Raw genomic sequence first — 15,343 nt, forward strand, 5'->3', positions numbered from 1 at the left:
ATATCCCGGGGCCAGGTCTTGTGGCACATAAAATCCCACCTACTTGAGAGACTTGAGGCAAAATACTACTGTGAGTTTAAGGCCAGCATGAGCATGGTAGTAAGGGATTGTCTTAAGGTTGAAAATAAAGGGCTGGGGTGTAGCTCAGGGATAGAGTGCTTACCTAGTATCTTAGTCAGGGCTACTACTGCTGTGATGAAACACCATGGCCAAAAGCAAGTTGGAGAGGAAAGCCTTTATTGGCTTACACTTCCATATCACTGTTCATCACTGAATGAAGTCAGGACAGGTACTCAAACAGGGCAGCAACCTGGAGGCAGAAGCCTTCAAAGTGTGCTACTTACTGGCTTGCTCATCATGGCTTGCTTAACTTCCTTCCTTCCTTCCTTCCTCCCTCCCCCTCCCTTCCTTCCTTCCTTCCTTCCTTCCTTCCTTCCTTCCTTCCTTCCTTCCTTTTTTTTGGGGGGGCGGGGTTTGGTTTCTCTGTGTAACAGCCCTGGCTGTCCTGGAACTCACTCTGTAGACCAGGCTAGCCTCAATCTCACAAATGTCCACCTGCCTCTGCCTCCCAAGTGCTGGAATTAAAGGTGTGTACCACCACTGCCCAGCTACCTTGCTTTCTTACAGAACTCAGGGCCACAGGCCCAGAAATAGCCCCAACCACAATGGTCTGGGTCCTCCCCATCAATCACTAATTAAGAGAATGCCCAGGGCTGGAGAGATGACTCAGTGATTAAGGGGACCTGCTGCTTTTCCAGAGGACCTGGGTTTACTTGCTAGCATGCACATGGCAACTTAATTGTCTGTAATTCCACTTCCAGGGGATCTGACAGATACATATTCAGACAAAACACCAATGCACATAAAATAAAAGTAAATAATTTAAAAAATAATAATCCAGCACTCAGGAGGCAGAGGCAGGCCGATCTCTGTGAGTTTAAGACCAGCCTGATCTATAGAGGGAGTTCCAGGACAGGCTCCAAAACAATACAGAGAAACCTTGTCTCGAAAAACTTAAATAAATAAACAAACAAGTAAATAAAAAGGAAAAAATGCCCTATATCCAGACCTTTTGGATGCATTTTCTCCACTGAGGTCCCTCCTTTCAGATAACTCTAGCTTGGGTCAAGTTGACATAAAACTAGCCAGCGCACCTAGTATGTGAGACCCTAGGTTCAGTCCCTACTAGTACCACAAAGAAGTGTATACCTAAGAATGATTAAGGGCCAACCAGATGGTTCAGCAGGTAAAAGAGCTTGTCACTATGCATGATGACCTGGGTTTGATCCCTGAGACCCACAGGTAGGAGAAAACTGACTCCAGTAAGTTGTCCTCTGGCCTGCATACACATGTATCCATACACACATTCTTTCTCTCAGTAAATAAAATTAATAAAACCCAGAATGGTTAAATGATTACTTTTATCTTATGTATGTTCTAACAACAAAAAAGAAAAGAGGAGAAAGAAAAAGAAGAACAGCCAGGCAGACAAAGCTAACGTTAGAGGAGGAATATACTTTGGTGGTATCTCTCTGGCCCTAGCCAGCTATGTCTGACTTCCTCATTGATGGAAACCCTCAGGTTGACCCATTGTGGTTATGCATTTGTGACCATTTTGATCTTGAATGGAAAGGACATAGATGATGTTACTGATTTTCAGGTCAAGCAGTCTCCTAGCATCCTTACATGGGGAAGAGGGATACATCCTCTGCTGGTATGATTGGAGGGATATGGACATAATAGCATGTACTGTGAGGCAGGGCTGTTTTGGTTCCTTGGTACCACATGTGCTAATGAGGAGAAGCCCAGGTGTGGTTGTCCCTCTCAAACACATCTGGGAAAGAAGAGGATGGTATCTCAGTGCCCTAGGCAGGTCCCAATGCCTCAGGCTGTCTGTCAGTTCCCAGATGGGGCCCTGGTGTCCCACAGCCCAATAAATGCTGCTGCTACACTCACAATCTGGGGCATGAGCCACCATCCTGGTCTATCCACTGCCTTCATACTAGTTGTATTGATGGCTTGGCAATAACATCATGCCAACTTGCAAGTTTTCTGCATTCTAGGTCTCTGGTTTAAAGACTAGGAAGGTTTTGTTTTGTTTTCATTTTTATTATTTTATTGTATGTGTATGGATGTTTTTGTCTGCATGTATGTCTGTGCACCACATGCATGTCTAGTGCCCACCGGTGCCTCAAGAGGCCATTGGATCCTCTGGAACTGGAGTTACAGATGGTTGTAAACTCCTATGTGGGTGCTGGAAATCAAACTTGGGTCCTTTGTAAGAGCAACTTAACTGCTGAAGTATTAAAATCCAGGAGTGACAGCACAGATTCTTCCTGCGATTCTAAGCAACAGGCCTTGACGTCGCTTCACTGCTAAACCTATGCTAGTCCTATGGGGGTGACTTGCTCCCCATTATTTGGAAAGAGGTGCATGTGTTCCTAGTGGTATTGGACTTAGGTGAAGTCTGAAGTTTAAGGTAGATGGGTGGAAGGGGGCAGCAGTGATTATGATCCAGGATGCTGGCCTCTCAGTTGTCCTGGGATGAACTTCAGCCTGACTGGGACCAGATCATCTCTGGACTGGGACCCACTGGTGAAGGGGTGACGACTGAGAGACAATACAGGTGACCTGGTACCTGCATGATGGTGTTACCACTAAACTGTTGATTTCCAGCTGTGATGTGTGATCTTGTCATTTACAGAGAGCTGGTTCACATCATGCTGGTAACAGTTTCTTTCAGTCCATGACCAGTGGCTGTGATTTTTCATAGAGAACACCTGTCCTCTCTTTGGCCCAGACATCTGTCACTCCTGAGTGTGAGGTCACTCGGTACTCTTGTGGAATTCATGGGGGATGTGAACACTCTGGTGATGGCTCAGGGAGATATGGTGAGGCCCAGGATGCATGGGCTGCTTTTTCTTGATGTGAAGTTTACAGGTTCAGCACATAGGTTTGATTTTTATGTAAGTGCCCATTGTACATGCTGAGGGCCCCCAGCTCTGCTGCTTTGTTCCCTGAATCTAACCTGGTATCTTAAGACTTGTTTTATCTACTGTCTCTCAAATGGAGATGGTACCAGCTTTCCTCATTGTTTGCTTTTTTGACCACTAGGTGGGTAAGTACTGGGGAGGAACACAGAGACTCCTGGGAAGCAGAGGAGAAGGGTTGGCAGGCCCACAGCTCCTGGCCTGTTATAGGTTTTTGTGTCTGCTGGGTAGGTTTTGTCAACAGATACTTTCCAGATCTGTTTGCCTGAGTGACAGCAAGACAACTTGTTATGGTCAGTGCATGTTAACGAACAATTCCCATCCCTGTGCAACGCCCTGAGATGTTGACTATCCTAGTGTGCTGCTCTGTGGAAATTGGCAGCCCACCCATCTGCAATGTCTCTGCTGCTATTGTGCTTGCAACAGCACCTGCTCATATTGTTTGTGTTTTTGAACAGAACCACCTCGCTGTGTTCTCAGTGGTTCACCCACTGGCCCCCAGCATAAGCTCCAGTGTGGCATCTAGCCTGGCATCCAGCACTGGCTCAGGTAGCTCCTCCCCCACCGCTCTGCCTACCCTCCCTGCCCGTGCCCTCCCACTGGATCCAGCTGGCAACACTGTGGAGGCAGTCCTAGGTAAGTCCACACTTCTCCTCTCACAACTTTTCACAGTGTTGTAGACTTTCAGGATGCACTGCTCTGTCGAAAAGCCCAGGACATGGTTTTGTTGTTTCTCATTTGAATCGCTCGGTGCTCTGCAGTGCTTGGGACTGCAGGATACGTGGAGCCCACACCACATACTGTACAAAACACCAAAGAACTATGGCAAGTGGACCTTCTGTCCCAGAGGCCACAGGACAATGAGGAGGTTAGTGAGGTGTGGAAATGGAAATCATGATGAACTAAAGGTGTGGGTGATGACAAGGTCAAGAGGAGAGTTGTAATGAAGCCTGGAGCAGGTAAACACAGCTGGCGGCAGCTTGTGGCCAGCTCCATGCCTGGGAATCATTCACCGAGGGAGGACCAGTGTGGTGGTAGCTAGGCTAAGATGACGTATTAGGGCCTGAACAGGAGCCAAGGGCCTGTGCACAAAGGCCAGGATGAGCTAAGCAGATGGGCTGAGTCCAACAGGGATGAGGGACCCCTGCATTGCTATGTACACAGGTACTTGTGAGTGACAGGCAGCTTGCTCTGAGCTACTGCATTCTGTGGTCACCAGGGCCTAGTTGACCCAAGCCAGAGTTGTTTGGTTTGGTTTGGTTTTCCAAGACAGGGTTTCTCTGTGTAAAAGCCCTGGCTGTCCTGAAACTCTATTTGTAGACCAGGCTGGCCTCACATTCACAGAGATCCACCTGCTTCTGCCTCCTGAGTCCTGGAATTAAAGGCATGCTCCACCACCACCCAGTTTTTTTTTAATGTTATTTTTATTTTACATATATGAGAGTTTGCTTAAAGGTTTGTCTACACTGCATGCATGCATTGTCTGTGGATATCAGAAGGAGAGAATTGGTTCCCCTGGAAATGGAGTTAGAGATAGTTGTGAGCTGCCTTGTGGGTGCTGGAAATGTAACCTGGGTCCTCTGGAAGAGTAGCTGGTGTGCTCTTAACCACTGACATATCCTTCCAGCCCCCAAAGCCTGTGTCTTGCCCTGACCATGGAAGATACAAAAAAAAGAATGACATTTGTGGTGATTCCATACTGGAGATATTAAGCCCTCTAGCGTGGAGCAGGTCATGCTGCCTAGGGCCCAGAGTAAAGGCGTCCTGTTGATGTGCAGGTAGCAAAGTGGCAAGCCACCCAGACATAGAGATGTGTCACTAGGCATCCCACAAGACAGCACAAGTTCTATCCATGTAGGCCTGCTAGAGTCATACATTGGATGTAGGTTGGGAATGATGCCACTAGTGCTGGCAGAGGACGACTCCCTCCAACCATCCTCAAGGGACATTGAAGACAGTCCTGAACTACTACACGGGGACTGCTAGGGAATCCTGGAGCTGGTGAGTATACTGCTGAAGCTCCTGGGAAAGCACTGTGGGCTCAGTACCTCAGCTGCCCAAGAAGTTTCTTAGTTGCAATCTATGCCCTCTGTACCTTTCCAACCTTGTTTTCACTCAGGATAGACTCTGACTCTTCCATTCTGCCAAAGGTCACTTTCTAAATCACTGCATAATCTTGTGGCTAGTGTAGTCTCCTTCCCTCTGGAAGCCCTATGTTCCCATGGAGGGCTCTATGTGGGTCTGTCTCATTTCTGGAGAACCCTCTAGAATTCAGCCTTATCTGTCCTCAGGAGGCCATGGGGGCAGTGGGAACCTCCAAGAACCCACCACCTCCTTATCCCTACTGCTGGATTCAGGGAGAGAGAAAGGGAAGTTCTTTAGATTCCAGGTGCTATGTCTGGGTCTTGAGGCTGTCCTACAGTCAGTTACCTGAGGTGCTTGGTTACTGCCTCGGGCCCCTTGATGCCTCTAGAGAGCCTGCTGGCCTCAGGACCTGCCAGCCTTTCTCCATTGCTCTGGTTTTCTAGTGTAAAGAAGTAAAGAGGATATGTAAGGGAAGAATGTTGAGGGAAAGCTAGATCCCCATTCCTCAACAGACAGAGGGCTCACCAAGGTGAAAGGTTGAACCAGGTGTTTAGCAAAGATTGAAAGTGTCTTAGAAAGACCTGAATTTTCTGGTGTTTCACACTGACAGATGTGAACATATTTGCGGTAGTTCGTCTAGTCTTTATTTAATATGCAATGTGTTTTTAAATTTTGTTTTGCATTGCTGGAATGGAACCCAAGGCCTCAGGTTTACTAGGCCACCTGTCTTCATTTACAGACAGTGTATTGTAGTTGCTGCTTCCTAGTTAAAATAGTGAGCATTTCCTCTCCTCACTGTGAAACCCCTCAACCTTCCTGTCTATTGGAGGTCATATGTAAAGTTGTCCAGCTGGGTACTGTAATCTCAGTGCTTGGGAGGCTGAGGCAGGAGGATCACTTTGAGACCTCCTAGACTATGTGTATTAAGACCCTCCCTGTCTCAAAACAAAATTAAGTTGTTATCGTTAGGGGTCCCATCTTCATCATTGCTTAACACAAGAAGTCAGTGGGGCCGGGCGGTGGTGGCGCCCGCCTTTAATCCCAACACTCGGGGGAGGCAGAGGCAGGCGGAGCTCTGTGAGTTCGAGGCCAGGCTGGACCGATATCCTCCAAAACAATACAAAGAAACCCTGTCTTGTAAAACCAAAAAAAAAGAAGTCAGTGGGGGCCGGGCGTTGGTGGCGCACGCCTTTAATCCCAGCACTTGGGAGGCAGAGGCAGGTGGATCTCTGTGAGTTCGAGGCCAGCCTGGTCTACAAGAGCTAGTTTCAGGACAGCCTCCAAAACAATACAGAGAAACCCTGTCTCGAAAAACCAAAAAAAAAAAAAGAAGTCAGTGGGCTGTCTTCCCAATGATGGGTATCCATGGTTCCTAGGCACCAGGACAGTACCAACTTCTCCCTACCAATAGCTAGCCTGACCCACATGCCTCCTCATGGGGTTGGCCCTGTCTCTGGTTCTTTTTCAGTTTTAAAGGGCTGGCGATGAGGAGGGTGTAGACTGGAGGGCAGTGTCTTTGTAGAGTTCCTTCTAATTAAATGAAGCCAAATGCAGGGCCTGCACATTTAAGAGGTGCCAGGAAAGCTGGTTCTGGTAGAGTGAACACGCCTCCGGTTCTATGAGCACGCCCCCTATGCTCTGCCCATCCTCCCCCTTTCCGCCTCCGATTCGGCCCCTCTCCCGCTCCACCCCCACTCCCGCTTGTGGGGCTTTCAGCCAAAACCTTGACTTATTTAGCACACCCAGTAATCAGGTGCTGGGGGCGTGGCCTGGTGCTTGGGGAGGGGGGGGCGGGGGAGGAACTCAGGGTGTACAGCGTGAGTGGGTGGGGCCTGTACGCAGGCGGGGAGCAGCGACTGGCGAGGGCGGAGCGCGAACTAGGCAGGTTTGAATCCTCCGTGAAGGCCGGGGCTGCGGAGGATATGAGTCAGCATTGACAGTGGCTGCGGCAGATCCTGGTCTCGCGTCCACCCGGCACCAAGTTGTGGGTCGTCATTTCTCAGCGCTTTGAGCAGGCACGCGTCCTCTCTCCTCTCGAGGTGTGCGTCCCTCTCTCCGGTGCGTGTCCTTCAGGGGGCTTCTGTCCTACATTCACATCCTCCCTGGTGGTATCCCCCCCCCCCTTGACTGGCATCTCCCCTTGAGGTCATCCTGATCGGCCAGCGTGCCCCCAGGCGAAGTAACCCCTGGTAGTTTCCCTTCTAAGTGCACTCCTCCATCTTGGTGAGCATCCCTTCAGTTTCTGTTCCTTTCGAAATGCATGCCCCTCCAGGTGCATGTTCCCCGGAAGCCATGCACCTCTTGCCGTGAGATCATGAGATGGATACCAGGTTTTTCAGACTGCAGGAGGTTAACTTACAAACTTACCCCGGCCCCTGTTGCCTTTAAGGTGGTCCTCCTGCAGCCTGTCCCTAGAGTACTGCCCCCCCCCCCAGTTCCTCCTAACTGTCCCGGTTCACAGTGCAGGCATGCTGGTTTCTTGGTGCTTCTCTGTTCTGTAGCTGCAGGTAGGGAAGGCACCCACCCATCCTGTCTTGCTTTTAACTCCTTCTGCAGTCTGTGTGGTTTGTCACTTGATGTATTCCTGACCCTAGAGAACTGCAGCACCTTTTGAATGTGCTGTGTCATATTGGGAACTGGTGATGCCCGGGACAGTCTCAGCCCTCTGCTGGTTGCTGTTGAGGTCCAGGTGGCTTCAGGTCATTTGGTGGAGCCAGTTCTGAGTCAGGTGGCACAGGCTGGCCCTCAGACACTTGTAGTTTCCGAAAGGAAGCTCACCTGGATTTCCTTTTTCTAAGTTGGTTCTTCCTTTAAGTGTGATTCAGAAGTGCTGCGTTAGTGAGGTTGGAGCCTGGGGGACTAGGATGTGGAATGGGTTCCTGAACAGCACTCAAAAGAGTTGGGGAGCCCCTTAGCTCTGTAAGAGGGCTGACAGGGCCCAGAGGCTCCCCAGATGTCCCCTTTTAACTGAAACCTTGCTGGGCTCCAGGGCAGTGGCTCTCACACCCTGTACTAGGCTTCTGTTTGGGATTGACTGCAGTATGCTTCTGTCTCAACTTGGCCCCTCTGAGCTGTATGTACTGTGTAGTGCGAGGCTAGGACTCTGTGCTGAGCCACAGAGATTGTGACCAGGGTGAATCATCCCACTTCCACCAAGTTCTTTCCTCCTCAGTTCTTCGAAATGAGTTTTTGCAACTTTGCCAGAGTCCCAAGAGCAGTGGAACAACTGTCCCTCACTTAGTTTTCCAGGCTTTAGGTGCAGAGGCTGTTGCTGCAGGCTGTCAGCTCCCTGTTGCAATTCAGGTGGAAAGGATGGGTTGGGGCCTCTGTGCAGGAACCAGCAGAGGCAGGATGGGCAGCTTGCTGTGTGGAAGGATGGGAGTATATCCTCCATGTGCATACTTTGACTACCTCTGTCCAGATGTATTGGTCCAGCACACAGGGTTTGGAGGCTGATGAGATCTGGGACTGGGGGACATGCTCTGCAATGAATTATGAAGAAGTGCTGTGGCCAGGAAGCTTTGGCCAGCTTACTCGGGCCTTCCAGCTTGAGAAGCTAGAACTCCGTACAAGACAGGATTGTTCCTGCAAGCTTTAGGCAGCTACAGGGATGGCCAGAGAATGGGTGATGGCAGCCATGAAAGCTGACTTGGGTCTTAGTTGGTGTGGGGTAGAGAGAAAGTGCTGTGCTTAGCCTGCTGTCATTGAAAAAGGGACCCTGAAGCATGCCTACCTACTCTTGAGAAACACCTGTTCTCCCCATCAGACTGAGAGATGAAACCCTTGGGGGTGGGATGTGTACCAGGGATAGAAAGGGAGTAGGTAGTGTTATGAAGTATCCACCAGAGAAGACCACTCCAGTGTGGGTTTAAGTCAATAGAAAGTCCTAATTGGCCAGCTGGAGAGACTACACTGGATGTTTGTGACCAGGTGCAGTCCCAAGCCTTTCTTAGGGTGAGCTTTTGAGTATGAAAACCACATTCTGAGTTGACACACCTCAGTTAGCAAGAACAGTTATCCAGAAGCAAAAACTGTAGAAACCAGAAAGCAGGGTTAGTAAATTTAGGGACTTGGATGGGTTAGGCCTCACTTTGGCAGGTTCTCATTTTGCTGCCTGTGTGCTGGGTTTTAAAGCCTGGATGGGACTCCGTCATGCCATCAGTTGTGCTTAAGATCTTGGGGCCTACTATGGTCTGGGGTCCTGTTACCATAGGGTTTCAGAAGCCACTGTGTAGACTGTGAACAAGACTGTGACAAAAGCTGCAAGCCTTACCTCCCCCCTCCCCCAGGGAGTCTATGTGAGCCAAGCGGGGATGCAGGCTCAGTAGGGAAGAGGGAGGTCTGCAGAAACAAGTGCCTTGCGAGAGGCAGAGCTGGACAGAGGGGTCTAAAGGCAGAGCAAAGAGTAGGCGTTGAGGAGGTATAAGAACGAGAGAGGTAGGAAACTGAGCAGAGATGGCTACCGAGGAGCAGGAGCCGGGGACAGATGCCCTGCCTGAATTTAACCCAGTTCGGTATGTGTTCACAGCAAGGGACAGGCAGTTCTTTTGAGTGGAGAACAGGGTCCAGAGTTCATGGGGCAGACATGGTAAGAGAGTGTCTTCAGGTGGGAGTCCTTTATTGTGGGTTGAATTGTATCCCCAAAAAAGATGAATCTAGGACTAGGAATATAGTTCAGTGGTTGAGCATTTGCCTAGACTGTGTGAGGCTCAGGTTCAATTACCAGCATTGGAGGATATGTCTGTGAATGTGTCCTCATTTGGAAATGGGATCTTTGTCATGAAGTTAAGGTGATATCATTGGAGTAGACTCTGATGCAGTGATGGTGTCTTCCTAAGAAATATGACATACATAGAGAACAGGATTGTGACAATGGAGGCAGAGTCAGAATCTGTGTAGCCAGACACCCAAGAAGATCTGATGTCCCAGGAACTAGAGTGATACTTCCTAAGACAATAGAAAGTGCTGGTAGCTCTGCACACTTTGAGTTTGAACTTCAGACCTATAAGATGATAAACTCATGAGCTGAAGCTACCAAGTAGGAGTCCTTAGTTCCCACAAGCCCAGGATACCCGTGGTTCTTGGTCAGCTGAAAGCCCAGAACACCCACATCTCTGTCCCAGGCTGTTTGAAAGAGGTCGCTCAGGTAACAGGAGGTACTTACTGAAAGAAGGACCCCAGAAGCTCAATTGGGTGGGTGTCCCACATGGGGAGAGAAACCTGTGCAGCAGGAGGCTGTTCAATTAGTCAGCACTGGGACAGTGGCCTGCTTTGTCCTGATTTGCTTCTGGATTTGGATTCTGATGGCAAGTTTCCCTAGCAACCTGGCTTTTCTTTCCTTGTCATGATTCTCTTCAGTCAGTCATCATATCAGTGCCTGGTTCCCATGGCCCAAGGACATCAGGGTTAGAAAAGTAGGTGCTAGGCAGCCCTATCTTGCCTATACTTTATCTTGTTGCTTTCCTAAGCCTACATTGGATGGGGTGAAAAGACCTCTGAGTGGTTCTTATCTAACACTGTTCTTGAGGGTGCTGGGGTCCGTGGTGTCAAGTGTCTAGGCCGGGGGCCCTGGGCTCCAAGTCTCAGGACCTTGCCAGCCTGCCAGCCTGCCAGCCTGCTCACTCAGGTCTTCTGAGTTAGATTCAGAAGGCTTATTGGAATAGGTTGTTTTTAGAGTGGTTGTCTATATATTTCTCCCAGCCGGGGCCTCCTGAGGGGTGGAGATCCCTGCATTGAGTACAGTTCTGGTTCCTTGATTACCTGGTACAAGGGGGGATGTTTTCTACTGGGTGCTTTAGCAGCCTGGACTCAGTTCCCTGAATATTCCTCTTGAGACCCTTGTCTGAGTGAGTAGTTATTTTCACAGCTCCAGGAGTGAGGGGGCATGGCTAGGCCTGAGGGAGCTGCGGTCCAGTTGTGCCAGCAGCTCTAGGAATGAGTTTAGAAACAGCAGAAGTAAGCCAAAGACTGATCCTCTCTTGTGTGAGCCAGAATAATGGGTGTCACACAGCGTGAGGCTCTTCTCAGAAATCAGGAGCATCCACCCGGCTTCCTCTTTGTGGAGCCACTGAGAACCAGTATCAGGAGAGTTGTGTTCTGTGTTTGGCTCAGGTGGTTGCCACAATGCTTACTGGCCCTAAGAATAATAATCAGAGACCAGGAAAGGACAGTATGACTGGGGTAGGGCTCAGTATGCCCCCATGTAGGTCGCCACAACTCTGAAGTGTGGCTGGGACTGTAGCAGTGTCACCCTCTGTTTCTTACTGATTAGGGTGTCATTTGCATTCCACGCCACTTCTTGGTTACAGCTATACTGGGAATTGATCTAGTGTACTGGCCCCTTCTGGTGCACAGTGCCTCCTTCACTTTGGTAGACATGCTTCTCTGCATTCTTGCTCTGGTTGAGATAGGTTGGGCTCTGTGCTAGATAGAGAATCACCCGTGGGCAGTAGGGGTAGGCTGACCAACTATATGCCATTGAGCAGTAACAGCTTTGCCTGAGTAGTTTCACATGAAGTCCCTAATGGACATGACCCAGAGGACATGGTGACATACTAGACAGTTGGAGGCATAGAGTGGCTCCTGGAAGTTTATGCTGACCTGGTACAGAGAGGTTTCCTTACAGTCTTTGTATTGTCACCATGTTGTAGAGGGACCCTTTGTAACCAGCAAGGGATGAAGACCAGGTCCTTCAGGGAAAGTTGATGGTGACCTGTGACATCTTTTTTGTTTGTTTTTTGAGACGGGCTTGCAACATATCCCAAGCTGGCCTGGACCTCACAGTCCTCCTTCCTTTGCCTCTCAGGTTCTGGGATCACAGGCTTATGTTATCTTGAGGTCTTGGAAACTGGGGCGGGGGGCTTAGCCAACAGTGGGGATAGGGCTGAACCACATAGCATAGACTGCACCAATGCACTGTGAACAATTAGAATGGAGAATGAGTGGGAGAGACAAGAGTCACCATGGCAGAGCTAGTCTCATTGCTTCTCAATGCAGGGTTCCTCCACACTTAAGTTTGACTATGACTGTATTGAGAATGTGCCACCACTCATTGTCATACAGCCAGTTCGTGTCTCCCCTCCCCTCTGATGGCTGTGCAGGCCATTGGCACAGAGTGCTAACTTCTACACAATCTCTGAATGGCAGCCTTGTTCTGGCTGTGGGAGTTGGAAGCATGTCCTGGTCTCATCCTCCTAAAATTCACTATGTAGACTGAATTGGCCTCAAACTGAGATTCTCCTGCCTTAATTTCTGTAGTACTGGAATTTTAGGTGTATTCTATCATATCCAGCAACTTCTGCCCTTGACCAGGGTTGAGTGTGGAGGTCCTGTCTCCCTTAAGTTCTCAAGGTGTCATTATCTTAATGTTCAGCCTAAAATGGCCTCAGAACCATTTGCCTGTTGGAATTGACCTCTTGTAAAATTTTTAATAGTTGAATGTATTTTCTTGGTCAAATTTTAACAAATGGTTAGAAGTAAAAGGAGACACGGCAGAGCATCTGGTATATTCCTCCTCTATAATCCCAGCACTTAGGAGGATAACAAGTTCAGGTTGCCCTTGACTGCATAGTGAGGCCGGTCATGAGCTACATGAGATCCTGTCTCAAAAAAAAAAAAAAAAAAAAAAAAAGCAAACAAAGTGAAACAAACAAAACCAACCCTGAAGCAGGACGTTTGTGGGCCAGAGCTGTGTCTCTGGTGGCAGCAAGGCCTGTTCAGATAAAATACCTCTGCCTGGAGGAGAAAGCAGCCTTGCTGGTCAGCAGAGGGGGGTGCTACAGGGAACGTCAGGAGGCTTGTTTCCTCTAGCTAGAGGGGTGTTGGTGGGTATGGGTCAGGCATTCCTTCTGAGAGATTTTGTGTTCATGCTGGCTGAGAGGTGATTGGATAACACTGGGTTTATCTCACAGGTTCTGCATTAGATCTTCACCTTAGTGACATAAATATCGCATCCTTAGATAAAGACTTGGAAGAGCAGGACCTTGGATTGACAGGTGAGAGTACTGACTGAGCTCATTGGCTCCTTTACTGCATGCATGCTGCCTGGCTTATTGTAGGAGTTGCGGGGAGGCATCTGCTGGGGTCCTCTTCAAGTCTCCTTGCCTCTGCTACCTGCCTATGTGACTCAGTTTCCTACTGCTTCCTCAGTTTACCTCTGTTGTGACAAACCAGCCCTTTAGACATGGCTGGGGCTTCTCATGAAGAAACACAAGCAATTATTTTTATGACTGAACAGCATAGAGAGAGGTTCATATTGCTACATCATTTTCTTCATCCTGAAAGTTATTTTCTCTATTTCGAAAGAAATCTACCCATCTTAGAGCCCTGGTGGCTCTGTGAGTACCATGTTAGTGGTGGGTTCCTGGATCTGCCAAGACCACTACTAGAGCTCTCCTGAGTTGGGGGTACCAACAACTGCACCCCTCTGGGTGGTACTTACTTGCTGGCCTGGTTCCTCTGGTATCTTCTGAGGTGACCCTGCCCCTAGGTTTCCCTGGTATCTAGCTGCTGAGTTACTTACTGACCCACGGGCTTGTTGGCAAGTGACTTTGTGGCAGAAGCCCCGCCTGCCCTTGTTCATTCAGCCTCCCTCCTCCCACCAGGTCCCAGGTCGCTGGCAGGCTCAGCACCCGTCACCATTCCAGGCTCTCTGCCCCGCTCGCCATCCTTGCACTCGTCCTCATCCCTGTCCACCTCCCCACTCAGCTCGCTCTCCCAGTCCCTGTCGGGGCCACTCGTCTCCTCGGCTATGACGCCCCCCCAGCAGCCACCACCCCTCCGGTCGGAGCCGGCTACGCTGGGCTCTGCAGCCTCATCTTACAGCTCTTTAGGTGCGTGCCTGGGCGTGGGTCCCTCCCCGCCGGCTCTGGGTCCTGAAACAGGGCCTGTCCAATCTAGTCCTGGGTGTTCCTGACTGCAGGGCTTCTCACCTCATTTCTGTGTCTTGAAAAACACCACCCCCTCTAGCATATATGGTGTAGATGAGTGGACAGGCGTGGTAGACACATCTACCATGCGACAGCTGGCTATCCACAGCTGGGCTTTCTTACAGTGCTCCAGATCACCTCTCGCTTGCCAGCTCACTCAGGGCTCTGGGTGGGACATACATGGAGCTACCTTGTGGTCCCCACAGGCACAGTGTTTAGGATTCATTGTATGATACAGACTATGAGAAGGAACTGGTATGACAGATCAGCAGGACTTTGTCTTCTGCTCTCATATTTCCACTAAGGCTCTTCAAATCTTCCATATTTAGAAATGTGCCCATCTCCAGATGTCTCCATCTTAACTGATAGATCACATATATGGGCTGACATCAGAACTAGAGCTCTTCTGAACCTCCAAGGTGTGTTATATAATGAGAACTGCTATGGCTAGGAACTCTAAATCTATTTTTCTGTCACTCTGGTCTTCCTGAGTCAACTGGGCCTTATTTAGGAGAGTCAGTCTTGGAGCCCAGTCTTCAGTAGTCATGAGCAAGTGACTTACAGGGTACCAAGGTGGGTGGCCAAGTGAGGGGCAGAACACCTGCAGTCACCTCAGGCCTTGGGTGCTGCTGCATGGGCTGTATCATTCCTGTCTCTCCTATTCAGGTTTGAACGGCGTCCCTGGGAACATCTGGGACTTTGTTTCTGGCAGCTTCTCTCCTAGCCCATCCCCCATTCTGAACTCTGGCCCTTCGGTTTCCTCAAGTGCAAGTCCAAACAGTGCTGAGCTGGCACGGGTCAGGCGACAGCTAGATGAAGCCAAGAGAAAGATCAGGCAGTGGGAAGAGTCTTGGCAGCAGGTGAAGCAGGTGAGCATGAGGGAGAGAGGGGCTAGACATGGAGGTGGGGAAGAAGGCTTTGCATACTCGGGCAGGCAAGCGTATGGAAGGCCAGGCATGGCTGCCTCCTGCATGATATCTTGGGTTTTAGGCCTGTGATGCCTGGCAGAGAGAGGCTCAGGAGGCCAAGGAGAGAGCCCGTGTCGCGGACAGTGACCGGCAGCTGGCCCTGCAGAGGAAGGAGGAGGTGGAAGCCCAGGTGAAGCAGCTGCAGGAAGAACTAGAGGGCCTGGGTTTGTCCTCACTGCCAGGGCTACGGAGCTTGGGTGACATCAACGACATCCCTCTCCCCAAGCTACATTCCCTGCAGAGCCAACTGCGCCTGGACCTGGAGGCCGTGGATGGGGTGAGTCTTGCCAGGTAGTTGCTGTCGCTTAAAGGGAGGGTAGAGGACAGGCTAGTGAGGGGCCCAGGAGCTGACCAGACACGGCTTCTTAGCACC

General features: G+C 49.9%; 1 protein-coding gene across 6 annotated transcripts in view; it reads left to right on the plus strand.

The window, feature by feature from the left end:
- The window catches only part of Unkl (unk like zinc finger), a 43,113-nt gene that overhangs the window by 24,373 nt on the left and 3,397 nt on the right, over positions 1-15,343 (plus strand). For 4 of the 6 annotated variants that reach the window (XM_005081577.4, XM_040748323.1, XM_040748324.1 and 1 more), the window contains 5 exons: positions 3,449-3,626; positions 12,986-13,069; positions 13,679-13,906; positions 14,669-14,871; positions 14,993-15,247. In XM_005081577.4, the coding sequence (XP_005081634.1) occupies positions 3,449-3,626; positions 12,986-13,069; positions 13,679-13,906; positions 14,669-14,871; positions 14,993-15,247 (948 nt within the window). Of the gene's footprint in view, positions 1-3,448; positions 3,627-7,013; positions 7,134-12,985; positions 13,070-13,678; positions 13,907-14,668; positions 14,872-14,992; positions 15,248-15,343 lie in introns of those variants that run through there. The other 2 variants (XM_013121702.3, XM_013121700.3) reach the window with 2 other exon arrangements.

The sequence above is a fragment of the Mesocricetus auratus genome, unplaced genomic scaffold, assembly GCF_017639785.1.
Source record: "Mesocricetus auratus isolate SY011 unplaced genomic scaffold, BCM_Maur_2.0 Super-Scaffold_100007, whole genome shotgun sequence".
NCBI classification, from domain to species: domain Eukaryota; kingdom Metazoa; phylum Chordata; class Mammalia; order Rodentia; family Cricetidae; genus Mesocricetus; species Mesocricetus auratus.